This window comes from Neopsephotus bourkii, unplaced genomic scaffold (assembly GCF_033783945.1).
Source record: "Neopsephotus bourkii isolate Nb327-2 ecotype Australia unplaced genomic scaffold, CSIRO-AGI_Nbou_v1 NB_1400, whole genome shotgun sequence".
Classification (NCBI taxonomy): Eukaryota; Metazoa; Chordata; class Aves; order Psittaciformes; family Psittacidae; genus Neopsephotus; species Neopsephotus bourkii.
The window spans coordinates 152,727-168,583 of record NW_026901877.1 but is presented as its reverse complement, the minus strand read 5'-3'; the positions used below and the strand labels follow the sequence as shown (position 1 = coordinate 168,583).

Sequence of the window (15,857 nt, the reverse complement as noted above, 5' to 3'; positions counted from 1 at the left end):
TGCGTGTGTGTACTTGAAGTAGAAGCTGTGTTTCATGTGGAACTTTTGTTATATACAAAGCTAAAACCCCAGTGGGTTTGATTTGGGGTTCTTTTGGTGGCTTTATCTGCTGCAAAGCTGCAGCAAGGCCAGGAGAGCTGCAGGAGTGTCTTGTTTGGGGTTCAGGACGTGCTGGTTCTCTGCTCTGCTCTGGCTGTGCAGGGGCTGAACAGAAGGGTGGGGGGAACTGATCCTGCAGTTGTTGAACTGAAGCTCCTATCCTGGGATTCCTTTGTCTGAAGAACTGGACTGAAACTAAATGGATTTTCTGAGCTTTGTGAGAGGCCGGTTTGGGGAGAACAGGCAGCACTTCAGTGTTAGATCTGCTTAAGCCTGCCTTGATGTCCACCTCATGCCTGGGATGGTCAAACAAAACCAGAGACCTTGTGTAAGCTTTTTATTCACTGTTCTCATGCAGCTTTTAGCTCAGTTTTAGCTGCTTTTGAAGCTGCTGCCCCAGCCTGGTTAAAGAGCAGCCCGCTGCCCTGCCATGTTCCTGATCTGCCTGACCACGTACATCCCAGCTGGCCAGAATGGGGACCACGGAGCAGTGGGAGCAGGTCCCTCTGCAGGCTCTGGTGGCTCATTCAGCAAGCAGCAGTTTGGATGGCGTGTGTAGGAATGCCAGCGTTTGTGAGCATCGCTGGCTCTGAGCGCTGCAGACTTACTCAGATCCTGCTTCCTTCCCCCTCTAAGGCATCCCCCCTCTCTCAGGGCTTGAATTACCCATACTCTTTTCAGGAAAATAAATAGGGGATCTGTAAGTTTGAACATTAAGGCCTTTGTCAGCCCACAGCGAGTAGCAGAGGCCTCCTGTGGATAAAACTATGTTTGGGGGGAGGTCCTTGTTCTACAGTGCATTGAGGTCTGTTGATGGATGGGGGTCGGCAGCATTGAGGCTCAAGTCCTCTCTCCAGGGGACAGGTGGAGGTCCAGCAATGAGCTTTTTACTCCTCTCACTCCGCAGTGCTTGTGCTGGGCATGTTTTGTCCTTGTACCAAAGGGCAGCACATGCAGCCAGGGCAGGGGAGAGGATGTCGACCTGCATGACTCAGTGGCAGCCCTCAGATGCCTTGCCAAGTGGAGCGTTGGGTCCTTTTCGTCTTGATCACTTCCTAGCAGATCATCCAGCCTTGGCTTTCCAGCTGAAGCGTGTGCCACCTCCTGTCTGTGCTGTGCTGAGGGGGACAGGAGAACCCTCGCCTCCCCTGCAGCCTCTCCATCCTGCACTCAGGTCTGTGTTTCAGGGAGATAACATCTCCTCTGCTGTCCTGAGCAGCTTCACAGGCCAAAATGAAGGTTTCTCCAGCAGAGAGTACTTTGTTCCTGGTTAGATGCATGTACTGCTAGTGTAACCTGAGTTCACCAGCTCCTGCTGAAGCTGGTGATGAGTCTGTTCTATAGTTACTCAAACAGAAAAGACAAATCACAGCTCAGCAGTGACACTTCTTCTCATGGTAGGGCACTGCATCACCCTGGTGTCGATGCACAGAGCACTTACAAGGCGCTGCCTGGCTCTGGGCTGGCCTGGAGCAGGTTTCTGTAGTGGTTACATCAGCCACTGGTTATCACAGTAATTGCTGGGGTTTAATCGCTGCTGGCAAATGTGTTCAGGAGATGGTCAGGGCTCAGAGAGCGCTTCTTAAGCTGTGCTCTGTGGGGCCATGCAGAGGGACTCACAGATTGAATAAATGAGCTTTTTGAGGGGAAAACTTGATAAAGCAGCCAGGAATGTCCAAGAAATTCATGGGTGTTGACAGACATCCATTGGTGCGAAAACTGTGGCGAGTGCTAGCGGGGGAAGTGACGTGATGGGTCCGTTTGCTGCATGCAGATGAGATGAGGAGTTTGCTGCAAACCCTTCATTAGTGGCCAGAGTTGCTCTTCTGGAAGGTTCATTGACCTGGTCAGAGCTCGGTCCTTTCTTGGAAAGCAGAGATGCTCTTTTGTGGCTCCAGCTTGATGTTCGAATCCTGTTTCTTCAGTCCTTTGTCTGCTGGAGCATGTGCTGGGAAAGAGATTCCATGTGGCCAAACAATGCAAATTGGGCCTTTCTTCTCCTGGTGGAATTGAAGTTTATCCATTTTCACAGCTTCTGGGAATGCTGCATTTTGCCCATCCTCAGCCACCCCTCCAGGACAGCTCTGCCCAAAGCTCCTTCCTCCTTGTGCCCAGTTTACCTACCTCAAACCCAGCATCTCCTCCTGCATCCATACTGGGAACCTTTCAGTGTCCTTTGCCGTGGAACAGAATTCCTTACTCTGTACCTCCTGACCTTGTGTCTCTAGTGCTGCTTGTCCACAGTTAAGCAGCAGGAGCAGATGCCTCCTCCCTGCCCGTGCCTCCCCATGGCTCCGTGTGCCATGTTTCTCTGTGGCTCCAGGCAAAACTGAGCATCGTGTGATTCACAGGAGTCTCCTGTCATCCACCCTTTCTTTCCATTTCTCTCTGGGCTTTTTCACACTCATGTACTCTATAGTAGTCCTTTAGCCAGGATTCTTTTATTCCACTTCTTAGATAAAGGGCTTGGAGGCCAGAACTGTGTTATTTCTGTGGTAACTGGAAGGGCTCCTTGGCTTGAAAGAGGAAACTTCTCTTGAATCGAGGCCAGAAATGGTGTGCCTGCCCCTTCCCTCGACTGAATGACCTTCACATTTCATATTGATGTGTATCCTCGCTCTATTTTAGGCAGACGAGGTGAGCTTTGTCTGCTGGGCCATGCTGGTGTAGGGCTTTGTCTTACTGCACCGTGAGCAGAGCGCTGCGACTGCAGAGGGAACAGCAGCAGCTTTATTCAGTGGGTGTTCTCCTTTCCCAAAAGGTGCTTCTGTGTCTTTGAGCAGGGATAATCTCCCCGTGCTTCAAGCCAGAAAAAAAACATCTTTTCACTTTTCCTACAGCTCTTGAAGCAACTCGGATTGCAGGCTTGGAAATGAGGGCAAGCCCATGAGTGGGCATGAGATGCAATTGCACACATGCAGGTCACTCCCTCTGCCTCCTGCAGCACGGTGGTCCCGCATGGCCTTGGGAAGCAGATTGCTTCTTGCTTCTCCCCTGAAAGGCTGGCAGCCTGGGGAGCCTTGGGACTGCACCTGATGGGTGAATTCAAACCACTGATGCTGTTAGGCAGTGATGCTGCTTTTGTTTGCTGCTTCAACGCTCCCTAAAATCCATTAGTTCAGCCTTGCCCACCACAGCCCATCCATTTCAGCTGTGTCAGGCATTCATAATAACTTCTGCTTTGGCTGGAAATTCTTACCATAGAACCATGGAATGGTTTGGGTTGGAAGGGACCTTAAAGCTCATCCAGTTCCAACTCCTGCCACGAGCAGGGATGCCTTCCACTAGAGCAGGTTGCTCCAAGCCCCATCCATCCTGGCCTTCAACACTTCTTTCTACCTAATATTGTCCTAATGTCACTACGTGGTCCAAACTGATGTGTTTTTTCTTGAGTTCTGTTTGCTTAACTAAATTAATTATTTAAGTATGCGATTGCTCTAATGAGGTGTGAGGAAGACTGGAAAAACCCCACCTTGTTCACAAGAGCCCTGTGATCCGTGATGAAATCCCCTTTGACCTCAGGTCTTAAAGCTGCAGAATAAAAAGCGAAGAGATTGAAGCTGTGTTTTCATCCCTGGAAAGATGGGAGTATCCAACACTACTCACCCCTCTGTCAGTACCTACTGGGTGCAGTGGAGGGGGGAAAGGAAAACTGTGTCTCCTGCAAGATAAAAACCAAGAGAAAAATGAAAGCTGGTTTTATTCCCATTTATTTCCATTAATCCTGCTTGGATTGATGGAAACAAGTTGAAAACAGCTTGGGCAGATGCCTGTCAGGAGTCCTCACCAGCTCCATTGCTGGGAAGTTGGGTGAATACTGCAGGACTTGTCATCTCCTTATACAAGGAGGGCTGGGGGTAGGGATGCAAAAAGCTTTACCTTTGAGATTAACTACAGATTTTTCTTGGCTATATCATGAGATTGTTCTGCTGGTGCTCCCTGAGTGGAAAACTTCACCACACTGAGTAGCTGCACTTGTTTCGATGGAGTTGAGGGCAGCACCGTCACAAGGTGCTGGTGCTGTTCTCTTTTATGGTGTGAGCAGGAAGGTTTGAACGTCCTGGAGAACAATTCCATAAATCCTGCCTTCACTGAACTCTTCTGAACAATGAAAAGCGTGTCCCAGATAAGTCCTGTTCTGACATGGTGCACTATTGATGCTCTTCACCAGCCGGAGCTCTCAGCTGCTGTCCTCGCACTGGGCAGTGATTTTGCATAGTTCCTGTATTATGGAATATTGATTTACTGTGGAGCATAAAAATGTGCAGTACTCAGCAGAAGGGCCTCCCCAATTGTTCTGCTCCAGGAACACTGCTGCTCAGGAATGTGACATAAATTTTCCCTTTGAACAATAGGCTCTGATTTGCATAGCCTCTGTTCTTGCTTCCCGAGGGAATCTGGTCTACAGCGAATGCTCCCCCACTTTGACACCAGACTCCTCCATTTCCACATGTACAAACAAGTGTAATCACTTTCCAAACGGTTTACTCAGTGCTGTAATTTCCCCCTCCCTCTTGTGAGCTACTTTTGTCTGAAGAACATAAGATGCTCAAGCATTCCTTCTTGGACAATGTTGTTTGCCATTGCAAGCCCATGAGGTGGTTTTTGACTGAAGGTGTCCCAGCAGCTTTTATTTAGCTTCTTAGAGAGGATGCTGGTTTGCTCCAAGGATGCTTGGTTTGGGGTCTTTGCCAGTATATCCACCTGTGTGTGCTCCTCTTGTGCTTGCTGCTCTGCGAGCAGAGTTCTAGGATGGAGCTGTGATGTGTGCAGGTATTTCAGGAGCTCTTATCTTAAAGAAAGTCAGTGATGTGCCTTCTTGTAACTGGTACTGCTTGTATTCATGATGGAGATGGTAAAACCAGCCTCTCTCACTGTGCACTTAGCGAGCGGGAGTCACTGGTCCTTGGCTACTGAGTTTGCCAAAGGAAGGTTGAAATCTGTTCATGAAATCCCACCTTGAATGCGGCAGAGGAAAAATGAAGAGCAAAATTCCCATTGACTTTGTGCTCCTGCCACTTCTTTAAGCTCACCAAGTCCAACCCTTACCCGGCCCTGCCAAGGCCACCCCTAACCCATGGCACTGAGGCCTCGTCTCCACGCTGTGTGAACACTTGCAGGGACGGTGCCTGCAGCCCTGCCCTGGGCAGCCTGTTCCAATGCCTGAGCACCCTCTGGGGCAGGAATTGTTCCTCAGCTCCATCTAAACCTGCCCTGGTGCAGCTTGAGGACGGTTCCTCTTGTCCCATCCCTTGTTCCTTGGGAGCAGAGCCCAGCCCCTCCTGGCTCCATCCTCCTGTCAGGCAGTTGGAGGCAGCCATCAGGTCCCCCCTGAGCCTTCCCTGCTCCAGACTGAACCCCCCAGGTCCCTCAGCTCTTCCCCATCACACTTGGGCTCCAGGCCCTACACCAGCTCCATTGACCCTGCTCCAGCACCTCAATGTCTCTTGTAGTGAGAAGTTGGTTGTGAGCTTGAACAATCTTCTTTTAGGGGGAAAAGTGGGCACTTTGGTGCTTAGTTTGTATTGCCAAGAATGGTGTGTTAACCAGAGCTTCAGGGAAAGAATTCCCAATGAACTGAAAGTGCTCTGCAGCTGGAGCAAGCTGTTGTTGAGTTACAGACACCTTTTTGTGCATGGTGCAGCCTTCTGCCCTTGTTCCTGGATTTAACTGCAGGGCGTAACAACCTGCCCTGCACTTTCTGGCATCATGATCATCAAGCAGATTCTGCACCTTGGCAGTGTTCACCCTCCTGGTGGCTGCTGTGCGGAGCTGCTGGGAGCATGGGGAGAAGGGCAGTGAAGAAGTGGTCCAGTAAATTCCCTTATAAAGGTGGTATTCTTCACCTGGCTGCTCTGCTGTGCATCTAAAGAGTCAGTTCTGCTGCTGTAACAGCAGCTCTTTGTGTCCACGCTCTTGATTCCCACCTCCTGTCCCCACCTTGCTCCCTTCACGTACCCCCAGAACCATTAGGGTTGGAAGGGACCCCTGGAGATCATCCAGTGCAGCCTGTGCCAGGGCTCTGCACCCTCAGTGGAAAGCAGTTCTTCCTCATGTTGAGGTGGAACTTATTGTGGTTTAGTTCATGGCCACTGCTCCTTATCCTGTTGCTGGGCACCACTGAGAAAAGTCTGGCGCCATTCTCCTGGTTCCTCTTCTGAGCTGTTGATCTCCATTGATGGGGTCCCCTCTCAGTCTGCTCTTCTCTAAACAGGCCCAGCTCCAGCAATCTCTGCTGCAGACCCTGAGCATCCTTGTGGCCTCCACTGGACCCTCTCCAGCAGCTCCTTGTCTTTCTTGTGCTGAGGAGCCCAGCACTGGACACAGGACTTCAGGTGTGGCCTCACAGGCTTGAGTAGAAGGGGAGGAATCACCTCCCTTGACCTGATGCACGCTCCGTGTTTCATGGATGCCAAAAGGGATTCAGACGTGAGCCAAAGTACTCGCATTGGCATAGCTGGGAGAATAAAATCTGAAGTTCAGACTATTGTCACAGAACAATTGTTGCTGCTCAGGGCTGAGGAGCAGCTCCAGCTTGGAATGGTTGGTTTGCAGTGCGCTGAATAAGTGCTTGGGGCATTGCATAAATGTCACAGCGTAAAGATCTGGGGCACTTGGATTTGAAATATCCCAAAAGTTCAAAGCTGACCCTGGCAGCCAGCGTGAGGGAGCTCAGCAAAGGCCTTGAGAGCATTCAGGAAATGAAGCAAGCTGAACTCCAGGGAAGCTGAATGCAAGCAGGGCCTTCTGCCTGATCCATGTGCTGCCATGTGGGTCATGAACTGAACAGAAGGTGAAGTCAGGCGGCTTTGATGGTCACGTTGTTGAACTCTGTCTCCAGTTCATGCGTAACCGTGTCATGAAGCCATGGGAATTGGGACTTTTTGCCTTCTTTTGAATGAGAGACAGCTTGAGATGGCTGGGGAAGTTACCTGGGAGTAGTGAGATGGCAGCAAAGGACAAGAGCTTCGTAGTAACCGGCTGAAGCGATTGGGAGCAGAGGGCTGGAGCTGCATCTCTGGATGTGGATGCATCTTGGCTCGGGGAGTTGCACACTTTGGGAAGATCCTCTCCACAGGAGTCTTCAGGAGTGAATGAGATGGAGGTGCTAAGAGGAACATTAGGAAGGTGGCACAATGGTTTGCTTTAAAGCTCATGAGAAACAGTAATGATCAGCACTGATCGGTGGCTTCTGCTTTGACTTCCTCACCCGTAGGAGCTTTTGCTGCTGTCAACTGAGGCAGGGAAGGCAAGCTGTGATAAATGGTGGGAAGGTGCCTGTCCCAGGCAGCTGTGGCACAGCCCAAACCACTGTGGGGTCTGCTGTGTGAGGGACCAAGTGGAAATGGGAATCTCTTCCAGGAAGCATCACCCCATCAACTGCCTGTTGGCTTGGCGACTGGCTCTGATGTCCGTGTTTTAAAGTCCTCACGTGTCATCCTGTTGGGTCTTCCCTAAGCATGCTGTTGTGTTGGCACAGGGGACACCAGTGTTTTTGTCCCTTGGGATCTGTTCTCATCCCTGCTGGCACAGAGTTGATCCTGGCCATGGTTTGGTACCTGTTGGCTTGGCCATAGGTGAGATGGGCAGAACAGAGGGGACTGTGGCAGAGCTGCTGCTGTGTGGACATTGACAGCACGTGCAGACCCTGCCTGGGAGATGGTGTCTGAAATCCCACAGATCTTCTGCTGGTGGCATAGTGAGTGGTTATGGGTCACCACCCAAACCGTTGCATCCTTCCAGTCCTAACTGCAAAACCCATTCAGGGATCCACTCTACTTTTGAGACACCATTCTCCAGGCTTTGGTGAAAGCTGCTGCATCGAGGTTCATGGGTTTCCACGGGATTTGTGAATGGGACTGAGAAAGGGCCAGCACAGACAAAGCAAGTGACTCAGCATCATCAGCATGGTGTGAGTCACACTGCTGAGCACCACCGTGCTGCTGCATCCCAACCAGGAGGCGATGGGCTCCGAGTAGTTACACATGGAGATGAAATGTTGTGTTATCAGCACATGAGCTGATGTGCCTTGTGTCCTGCCCAGGGCAGGGGGGAGTTTTGCCTTTGGATGGAGGTGTTCTTTCCAGAGGTACCAAACCTTTCATATCCTGACCCAAGTGCTGGTTGCTCTGCAGACAAAGCCGCTGTGGCCAGTGATTTGGCTGCTTCCTCAGCATCAAAAGGAGGGAGTTGAGATCTGCTGTAGCTGAATGCAGGTTCCACATGGCCCCTGTGCTGGTGGCCACTGGCTAGCACTGCCCTTTCTGCTGGGCACAGCATCCTTGCTGAGGGTTTGTGCTCCCCAGTTCCCCCCGAGCAGTGGGGTTTGAAGGCAGGAGCAGTGGTATTAAGTCTTTAGTCCCAGCCTCTAGAGGTCTTTGGTTTTCCTCAGCAGAGGAATGAATGAGCGGGTGGAGGTTTGAAGTAGATGGAGATGAGTGCTGAGCACATGCTGTGAACAGAAGAGCCCTTCAGGAGCTGCTGTTTCTGGCCACAGGGTGGGGGCGAGTGTTCAGCTGAACAAATTGTTCACTTTGGCTTCCTCGCAGGCAGCGATGTTGTGATCAGCTAATGAGATTGTTCTGCAGCGCCTGTGGGCTCTGCGCTTCCTCCCTTGCCGTTGTCATGCCAGTGCGTTTGGCACAGATTAACTCTTGCTCCACCCAGAGATCTGGTTTTGCACTGGTCTGTTTCATAAAAGCTTGGTGGTCCGAGGAGGCCGCTCGAAGAATACATGGGACAAACTGGAAAACAGCGGCTGAACTGGGTGCAGAGCTCTCTGTTAGTGAGGCACAACTGAGGATCATGAGAGCGGTTGGAAAAGTTGTGTTTGTGTAGTGACTGGGGGGTGATGCTTGGATGCCTGTTGTTGGAATTGGCTCTGTGTGAGCAGAGCACATGGCTCCTTCACTTGAGCATATCCTGGGTTTCCAGGCTGCCAGGAGCATTGGTGATGCTGTCCCTAACACAGACTCCAACAGCAAGTGTCCCCATATTTTACCTTGTTTTCAGTACTGGCATTCAAGCCCCTCAGAAGATGACAGAGAACGGTGATGGGAAGCTTTGTTTTAACCTGAATTGCATGCTTAATAGTTTTCCCTTTCCAGTGAATCAGCAGGAGTTAATTTATCTGTGAGGTTCCTCTTGGCATCCCACCATTGCTCAGGAGCAGGCACTGCACCAGTGTGGACATGAAGCATTGCATTGCATTCGCACTGCTAAACTTTGCCCTGAGGCTGCCCAAGGAAAATGTGCAGAATTAATGTGGGTGATTTGGCCTTTAATAGAGCTAACAGCTCCATGTCATAAACTATCCTGTTTGAAACCACTTTTGTGGTCTGTTGACAGGTTTTGGCTCTGCTGGAGATCCCAGGTGGAAATACCTGAAGGGGGTTACAAGGATGCTGCAGAGGGACTCTTCATCAGGGACTGTAGTGATAGGTTCCCTCCATGCAAGGAGACGTAAGGCAGCTAATTCTGCGTGCATGCTCTACTTAGGATAAGCACCATCCATCTGCTTAAGTGGGCCGGACACTGCCCTTGTCAGGCTGACACCACCCTCCATAGCCTGTTCTGTGTGAGCTCTCACACTCAGAGCACGCCCGAGCAGCAGTGTGAATGGTTTCCATTGGAGGATGCAGCTTTGAACTGCTTTGCTGCTGCTTCTGGTACTCCCTGCACCAGCTTTGCCTCTCAAAGCACAAGAATCCCAGACTGGTTGGGGTTGAAGGGAGGGACCTTAAAGCTCCTCCAGCTCCAACCCCTGCCACGGGCAGGGACCCCTTCCACTGGAGCAGCTTGCTCCAAGCCCCTGTGTCCAACCTGGCCTTGAGCACTGCCAGGGATGGGGCAGCCACAGCTTCTCTGGGCACCCTGTGCCAGCGCCTCAGCACCCTCACAGGGAAGAGCTTCTGCCTAAGAGCTCAGCTCAGTCTCCCCTCGGGCAGGTTCAAGCCATTCCCCTTGGCCTGTCCCTACATCCCTTGTCCGAAGCCCCTCTCCAGGTTTCCTGCAGACCCTTTAGGCACTGGAGCTGCTCTAAGGTCTCCCCTTCAGGAGCCTTCTCTTCTCCAGGCTGCCCCAGCCCAGCTCTCTCAGCCTGGCTCCAGAGCAGAGCTGCTCCAGCCCTCACAGCATCTCCATGGCCTCCTCTGGACTCCTCCAGCAGCTCCGTGTCACCTCTCAGGACGAGCCGTGACGCCGCTGTCAGCAGCCATTGTCCCATCAGTCATCTTGTTCAGCTTCATCCAAACCCCATTTTGGGCAAACACAGTAAACTTTTACTGAGTATCGTGCTAAAAACCCCTAATGTTTAGACAGAAAGGAAGAGGGCTTCCCTTGCTCTGGTTGAGGTTCTGACTGCTGGTGGTGGCAGCATCCCAGGTCACTGCAATATCTTGTGTGTGGTTGGTAATTTCTAGTCCTGGGTGAGAAAACGATTGTTCTTGTGATTTGTGTAGAGATTAAAGCTCAAGAAGCTACCTCTCTTGTTATCCCAAAGCTGCTCTACATCAGGAGAAGACATCTCTGCTGCTGGCAGCCCATGGAAGCAAAGGGTGTAATTGAACAGGCACCGAAAAAAGCTTCATTCTAAATATAGAGAACCACACTATGCTCAGTGCTGTTTTGGGAAGTGTGGCTGAGCCATCACGATGTGTCCTCCCCCCGTGCCGCAGGGTGTCAGGGCATGAAGCAGACGTTACCCTGCTTCGCTTCTTGGGTCGGTTTAGGGGTAAATCCAGTGGGTTTTCCTGGAGCAGGATGTGTCCTGGTTTTAAGGTGAAGAGCAGGTCCACTGCTGCGTACACTGCCACGTCATCTGCATGGGCATGAGGTGGCTTTGATGCTTCATTTCTGTGTAATGGGAGCAAAGAATGAGGTGTCTTCACCGGAGGAGGCCAGTGTTGTTCCAGCAGGCATGGGTGCTGTGTAACACTGCAGAGGCAAGCAAGGGAGCCGCAGCTTGGAAGCGCTCTCAGCAGCTTTTGAGTGTTCTAAAACCAATTCCCAGTGCCACATGGATCCAGCCTGCTGGGATCTGGCTTAGTCCTCAGCCTTCTAGGAGTGCAGATGATTATTGCACACACAGAACTGAGGATGCTGTGGAAGCTGACACAGCCATTGCAGAGGTCTTCCCGGGCTTTCAGCTATAAAAGAAGATGCACTCTTCTCCAGTAAAATTGTTTTTAGCTTCTGAAATGAGTCTGGTAAGAATTTCCCTGGGACTTGGCTGGCAGGGAGGTGAAATGCTCTGGTTGGTCTCGTGGGAAGCCACGTCATGCAAACACTGTCAGGCTTGCAGGTGATGGAGTCAGAGGGAAATCAAGATCTGCTTCCCAAGCACCGCTTTCCTATGCTCCATGGAGGGGATTCTGTGCCATTTAGAGGCAGACTGGAGATTCAGTGTAGGGAGGAGGGACCATACAGTTTGCAAGGCTTTATCCTGCTTGGAACACAGTAAAGCATGACTGTTCAGAGATCTGGATTAGAGCTGCATGGTGCTGGGCTGGTGTTGGCAACTGCTCAGCCTGTTGTAAACCAGGTTAACCCTATGGTCACTGCCTTGCTGGTAGGGTCTGTCAGCTCTACCCAGCACTGGAGCTCAGCTGCCTTGGCTGGCTTTTGTCTCTAGCTCTGCTGACTGTATCCTCGGAGTAACTGATGGGGGATTAAGATCCGGCCTTGCTGTGGCATCCGTCTCCAATAAATACAGTTTCCACCAAACATAAGGTCAGTGTTGACCAAAATAGAGAAGGCACTTTACACAGGGAAATAATCCAAGAGAAGGACTTAAGCTCCTAGAACTGGTTTGCAGATGGGCTTTGCGAGGGCTGGAGGCAGCTGATGCCATCCCCGTTTTGGTGGAAATCTGGCCCCATCTCCGTTAGCACTGAAGTGACATTGCCCACACAGCCAGGAGGTCCAGCAGGGACATTCCACCCAGCAGTGCCCTGTGGACAGCTTTGGCTTGGTCTTTGCACACAGAGGCTTGGTTGAAGCACTATGAGGGTGCTGAGGCGCTGGCACAGGGTGCCCAGAGAAGCTGTGGCTGCCCCATCCCTGGCAGTGCTCAAGGCCAGGTTGGACACAGGGGCTTGGAGCAAGCTGCTCTATGGAAGGGGTCCCTGCCCGTGTCAGGAGTTGGAGCTGGAGGAGCTTTAAGGTCCCTTCCAGCACAGACCTGTCTGTGATTTTATGATTTCTTAATTGCCAAGCATCCAGATGTGGCAAAGGCTTTGTGTAGGGGCACTGGATTTGTGCATGGACTTCCTGCTGATGCTTTGTTTCTGCACCATGGTGTGGTTTTATTTCTTCCTGGGCAGCCTTAATATTTGTCTACCAGAATCAGGATGCTTAGGGTGTATTTTCATAATACTGTGGCATTTAATGTGGGAGGTCAGAGCTGTAGGTTCATACTTTCCTTCCCATCTTTGTGTCCCTTCCTGCTCCGGAGTGCGGTAGTAGAGAGTAAGGGTTTTGTAACAGTGTCTTGGGTTCAGCAGTAGCCATCATTTTTCTCCTCCTTACTAGCTGGTGCAGTGCTGTGGTTTTGACTTTCGGCCTGGGAACAGCGCTGATAGCACCGATGGTTTTAGTTGTTGCTCAGTAATATTTACTCTGCCCAAGGACTTTGTGAGCCTCCTGCTCTGCCAGGGAGGAGGGGAAGCCGGGAGGAAGCAGAGACAGGACACCTGACCCAAACTGACCAAAGAGGTATTCCATAGCACAGCACGTCATGGCCAGGATGCAGAACTGAGGGCAGTTACCTGGGAGGGTTAGATCACTGCTCAGACAGGCTGGGTATCAGTCAGCAAGTGGTGAGCGGTTGTATTCTCTCCCCTTGTTATTTCCCTTATCATTATTATTATTGGTGGTAGCAGCAGTGGTTTGTGTTATACCTTAGTTCCTGGACTGCTCTTATCCCAATCCATGGGAATGACATTCTTTGGATTCTCCTCCCCATCCCTCTGGGAGCGGAGGGGGGACGGGGGGAGACTGTATGGCTGAGTGGGTTTAAGCCACGACAAACAGCTCACTGTGAGATGTGTGTATAGTCCACGCACTAGTAAAAGCATGTTTGTGCCATGTAAAACGTGCTGGTGTTCAGACATACTGTGACTTCAGGTGGCAGAAGTCTCTTTTTAGAGAGGTTATCTGCAGAAAGGGGGAGGACAGATGGGTTCTTTCCTCCAAGACTTGGGAAAGTGGGTCTGGCAGATGTGGCCAGGTAGGACTGGAGCTGCTGCTTCAGCTAAGCATGGAATACAGTCTTAACACTTGAATAAGCCAGGCTCCAATCACTAGGTACTAGAAGTTGTTTTAATAGTGGCTTTTGTAGCATGTCTGCAGTTTGGTGGGGCATGGTTAGCGGTGGCTCCATGGTACCAGCCCGCAGCACTCAGGTGGGAGCTGTTGGTCTGCAAGGGCACTGTGGAATTAAAATCACACTCAGCATAATCCCCCCTTCCCTTGTGTGTTTTCCCAGGAGGCGAAGGGCAGAGTGGAGGTGGGCAGCAGACCGTGCAGCCATCGTCAGTCGCTGGAATTGGCTCCAAGCCCACGTCTCGGACCTGGAATACCGGATCCGGCAGCAAACGGACATTTACAAGCAGATCAGAGCCAGTAAGGTGAGCACCGGGGGTCCTGCTTTGCCTGCCTCCTAATGGCTCTCTCTTCTGATGCAGTGAGGGCACCTATGCAGAGGCTGATCCTTTCTCCCCTGCATCCCTTACGAAGCATGCTGCACAGTTGTGACTGATTGCAGTGCTGTTTGGTGCAGGCAGAGTGTGGTTCTTATCCCTGGTTCAATACAGTAACATGGAGAGCAATACCTTCACTCTGAAGTCAGCTTTAGGTACTGAACAGAACTGTTGTTACCTGCATGGTTTGAGCCTTTCTGTTAGTTTGATTCCTTTTTAAAGCCTTCCCATTCTTTCTTCTGGGGAGTAGTTGAAGATGGGGATAAGGAACAACTTAACAAGAGACTTATTGGAGAAGGGAGGGGACTGTGGGGAAGTTAGTTTCAGATGTAATCACCTAGCATAGGCTCAAAATTGAGTCTGGAGCATAAAAAAGACTGTTCTTAGGTGCTGACCTTTCTCTGTGGAAGGAATTACTCTTTTCAGACTTGGTCTCAGATGGCAGGAGAATGGGGAAGAGCAGAGAGGGGATGAGGAAGGAATTGTTACCAAGACTAGTTCAGGCATGCACATCTAAATACCAGGCCTTGGAGGGAGGAATGTCTGGAGTTTGTGGCAAGAAGGCTGATGGTATTGCAACAACTTTGAGATCCTCAGGAATTTGGAGCCTAGCAAATGCTCTTCCCAAGATGGGTGGTGCTCTAGGGGTGGTGGGGAGGCTTCCAGAGGGCAGAGAGCACAGGCAGGGCAGGGAGAGGGGACATCTCTGCAGCTATGTAGAAAAACAGGGTGTTTGAGGGAGGGCTGTGAGTGACGAGGTGGAAGAGTTGAATGCAACACGGAACCCAGATTAGAGCAGAAGGCCTCTGGGAGGCGGGCTGTGTGTGCAGTTCAGGAACCAGTTTCAGAAAGGATCCTCTTCCTTCTGTCTGAAAAAGCTGATCGTGCAGGATGGTTTCTAGGTACCAAATAGCTAAACATTTACATGCTAAAATTAAGCAGTGAAAGAAATGAGGAAACTCATCTAATGAAGTGGAAGATTCAGCGCTTTCACCACATGATGACAACTTGACAGGCTCATGAAAGGGCCTGATCATGACTACAAGCATCCCCTATGGTTTTACCGGTGGTTGCAGGCTCTAGGTCTGAAAGGAGAGTATCACAGTATGGTGTCAGGCGTGAAAAGCACATCTGAGGTTTCAGCAAACAGGATGTCACCTCTCTTGATTTGCTCAAACAAAACACCTCAGCTGTGATAACCCATTATATGAATTTTAGATAAAGCATTGCCACTTCCAGTAGCAGCAGAGTTCACATGGTGAACATTGGTAGTGGCTGTTCTGTCTGAGTAAGAAAGCGAGTCTCAAATACCCCATCTCTCTGACAAGACCTCGTTGAGATCACTGCTTGCATCCAGCTGTTGTTGTCTTGGTGGTGGTGTAAAACATGTTCTGTTTTCATCAATATAAACCTCAGAGTAAGAGTCATAAGAGCAGCTTGGGACACTTGTAGGAGAGCAGAGAATGAGTAATACAGGAGCCTGCTTAGAATGGATTTGGCTTCAAATTGTACAAGGACAGTGATGCCAAGAATCTGGTGACACCTTGTTTCTATCACCATAACTCCAGCTTGGCCATGAGGAAATTAAAGTGTAGCTGCTGCAGGATTTCAAAGCTGCTGCTCTGGTTTGTTCTCTTTTTTTAGGTTAGTTACCTTGATATTTGAAGGTTCACATCCCAGCGTAGCCTTCAAGATGCATTGCTTGGTAACTCAAAGCAGGAGAAGGACCAGGCAGTCACAAATAACCTCCTGTTTTGAAGGTACAAACTGCTGCCTGGGTGTCTCAGCAGTAATTGTGTTTTCAGCACATTGGGATCGGCTCAGTCGGAGCCTGGTGAGACACGAGGAAAACAACCCATCAGTGAGGCTGTGTTCAGTGGCAGCTGTAATGTGCTCTTGTGCCTTTGGTCCTGTGTTGGGTGTGAAGAGCATCTGCAGTTAATTTAAGGGACTGAATGTCCACAAAGGTAATAAGGTGGTTTTGTTTCTTTTCACAGCAAGGTGGGATGTGGCACGTGCCAGTCCCTGTCCCCCAAGCAGAGTCTCTGCACCCCTGTG

General features: G+C 50.7%; 1 protein-coding gene across 3 annotated transcripts in view; it reads left to right on the top strand.

Annotated features, from left to right (window-relative positions):
- Positions 1 to 15,857, top strand: part of KANSL1 (KAT8 regulatory NSL complex subunit 1) — an 87,607-nt gene that overhangs the window by 49,618 nt on the left and 22,132 nt on the right. For all 3 annotated transcript variants that reach the window (XM_061367871.1, XM_061367872.1, XM_061367870.1), the window contains exon 3: positions 13,586 to 13,727. In XM_061367871.1, coding sequence (XP_061223855.1) covers positions 13,586 to 13,727 — 142 coding nt within the window. The remainder of the gene's footprint in view (positions 1 to 13,585; positions 13,728 to 15,857) is intronic.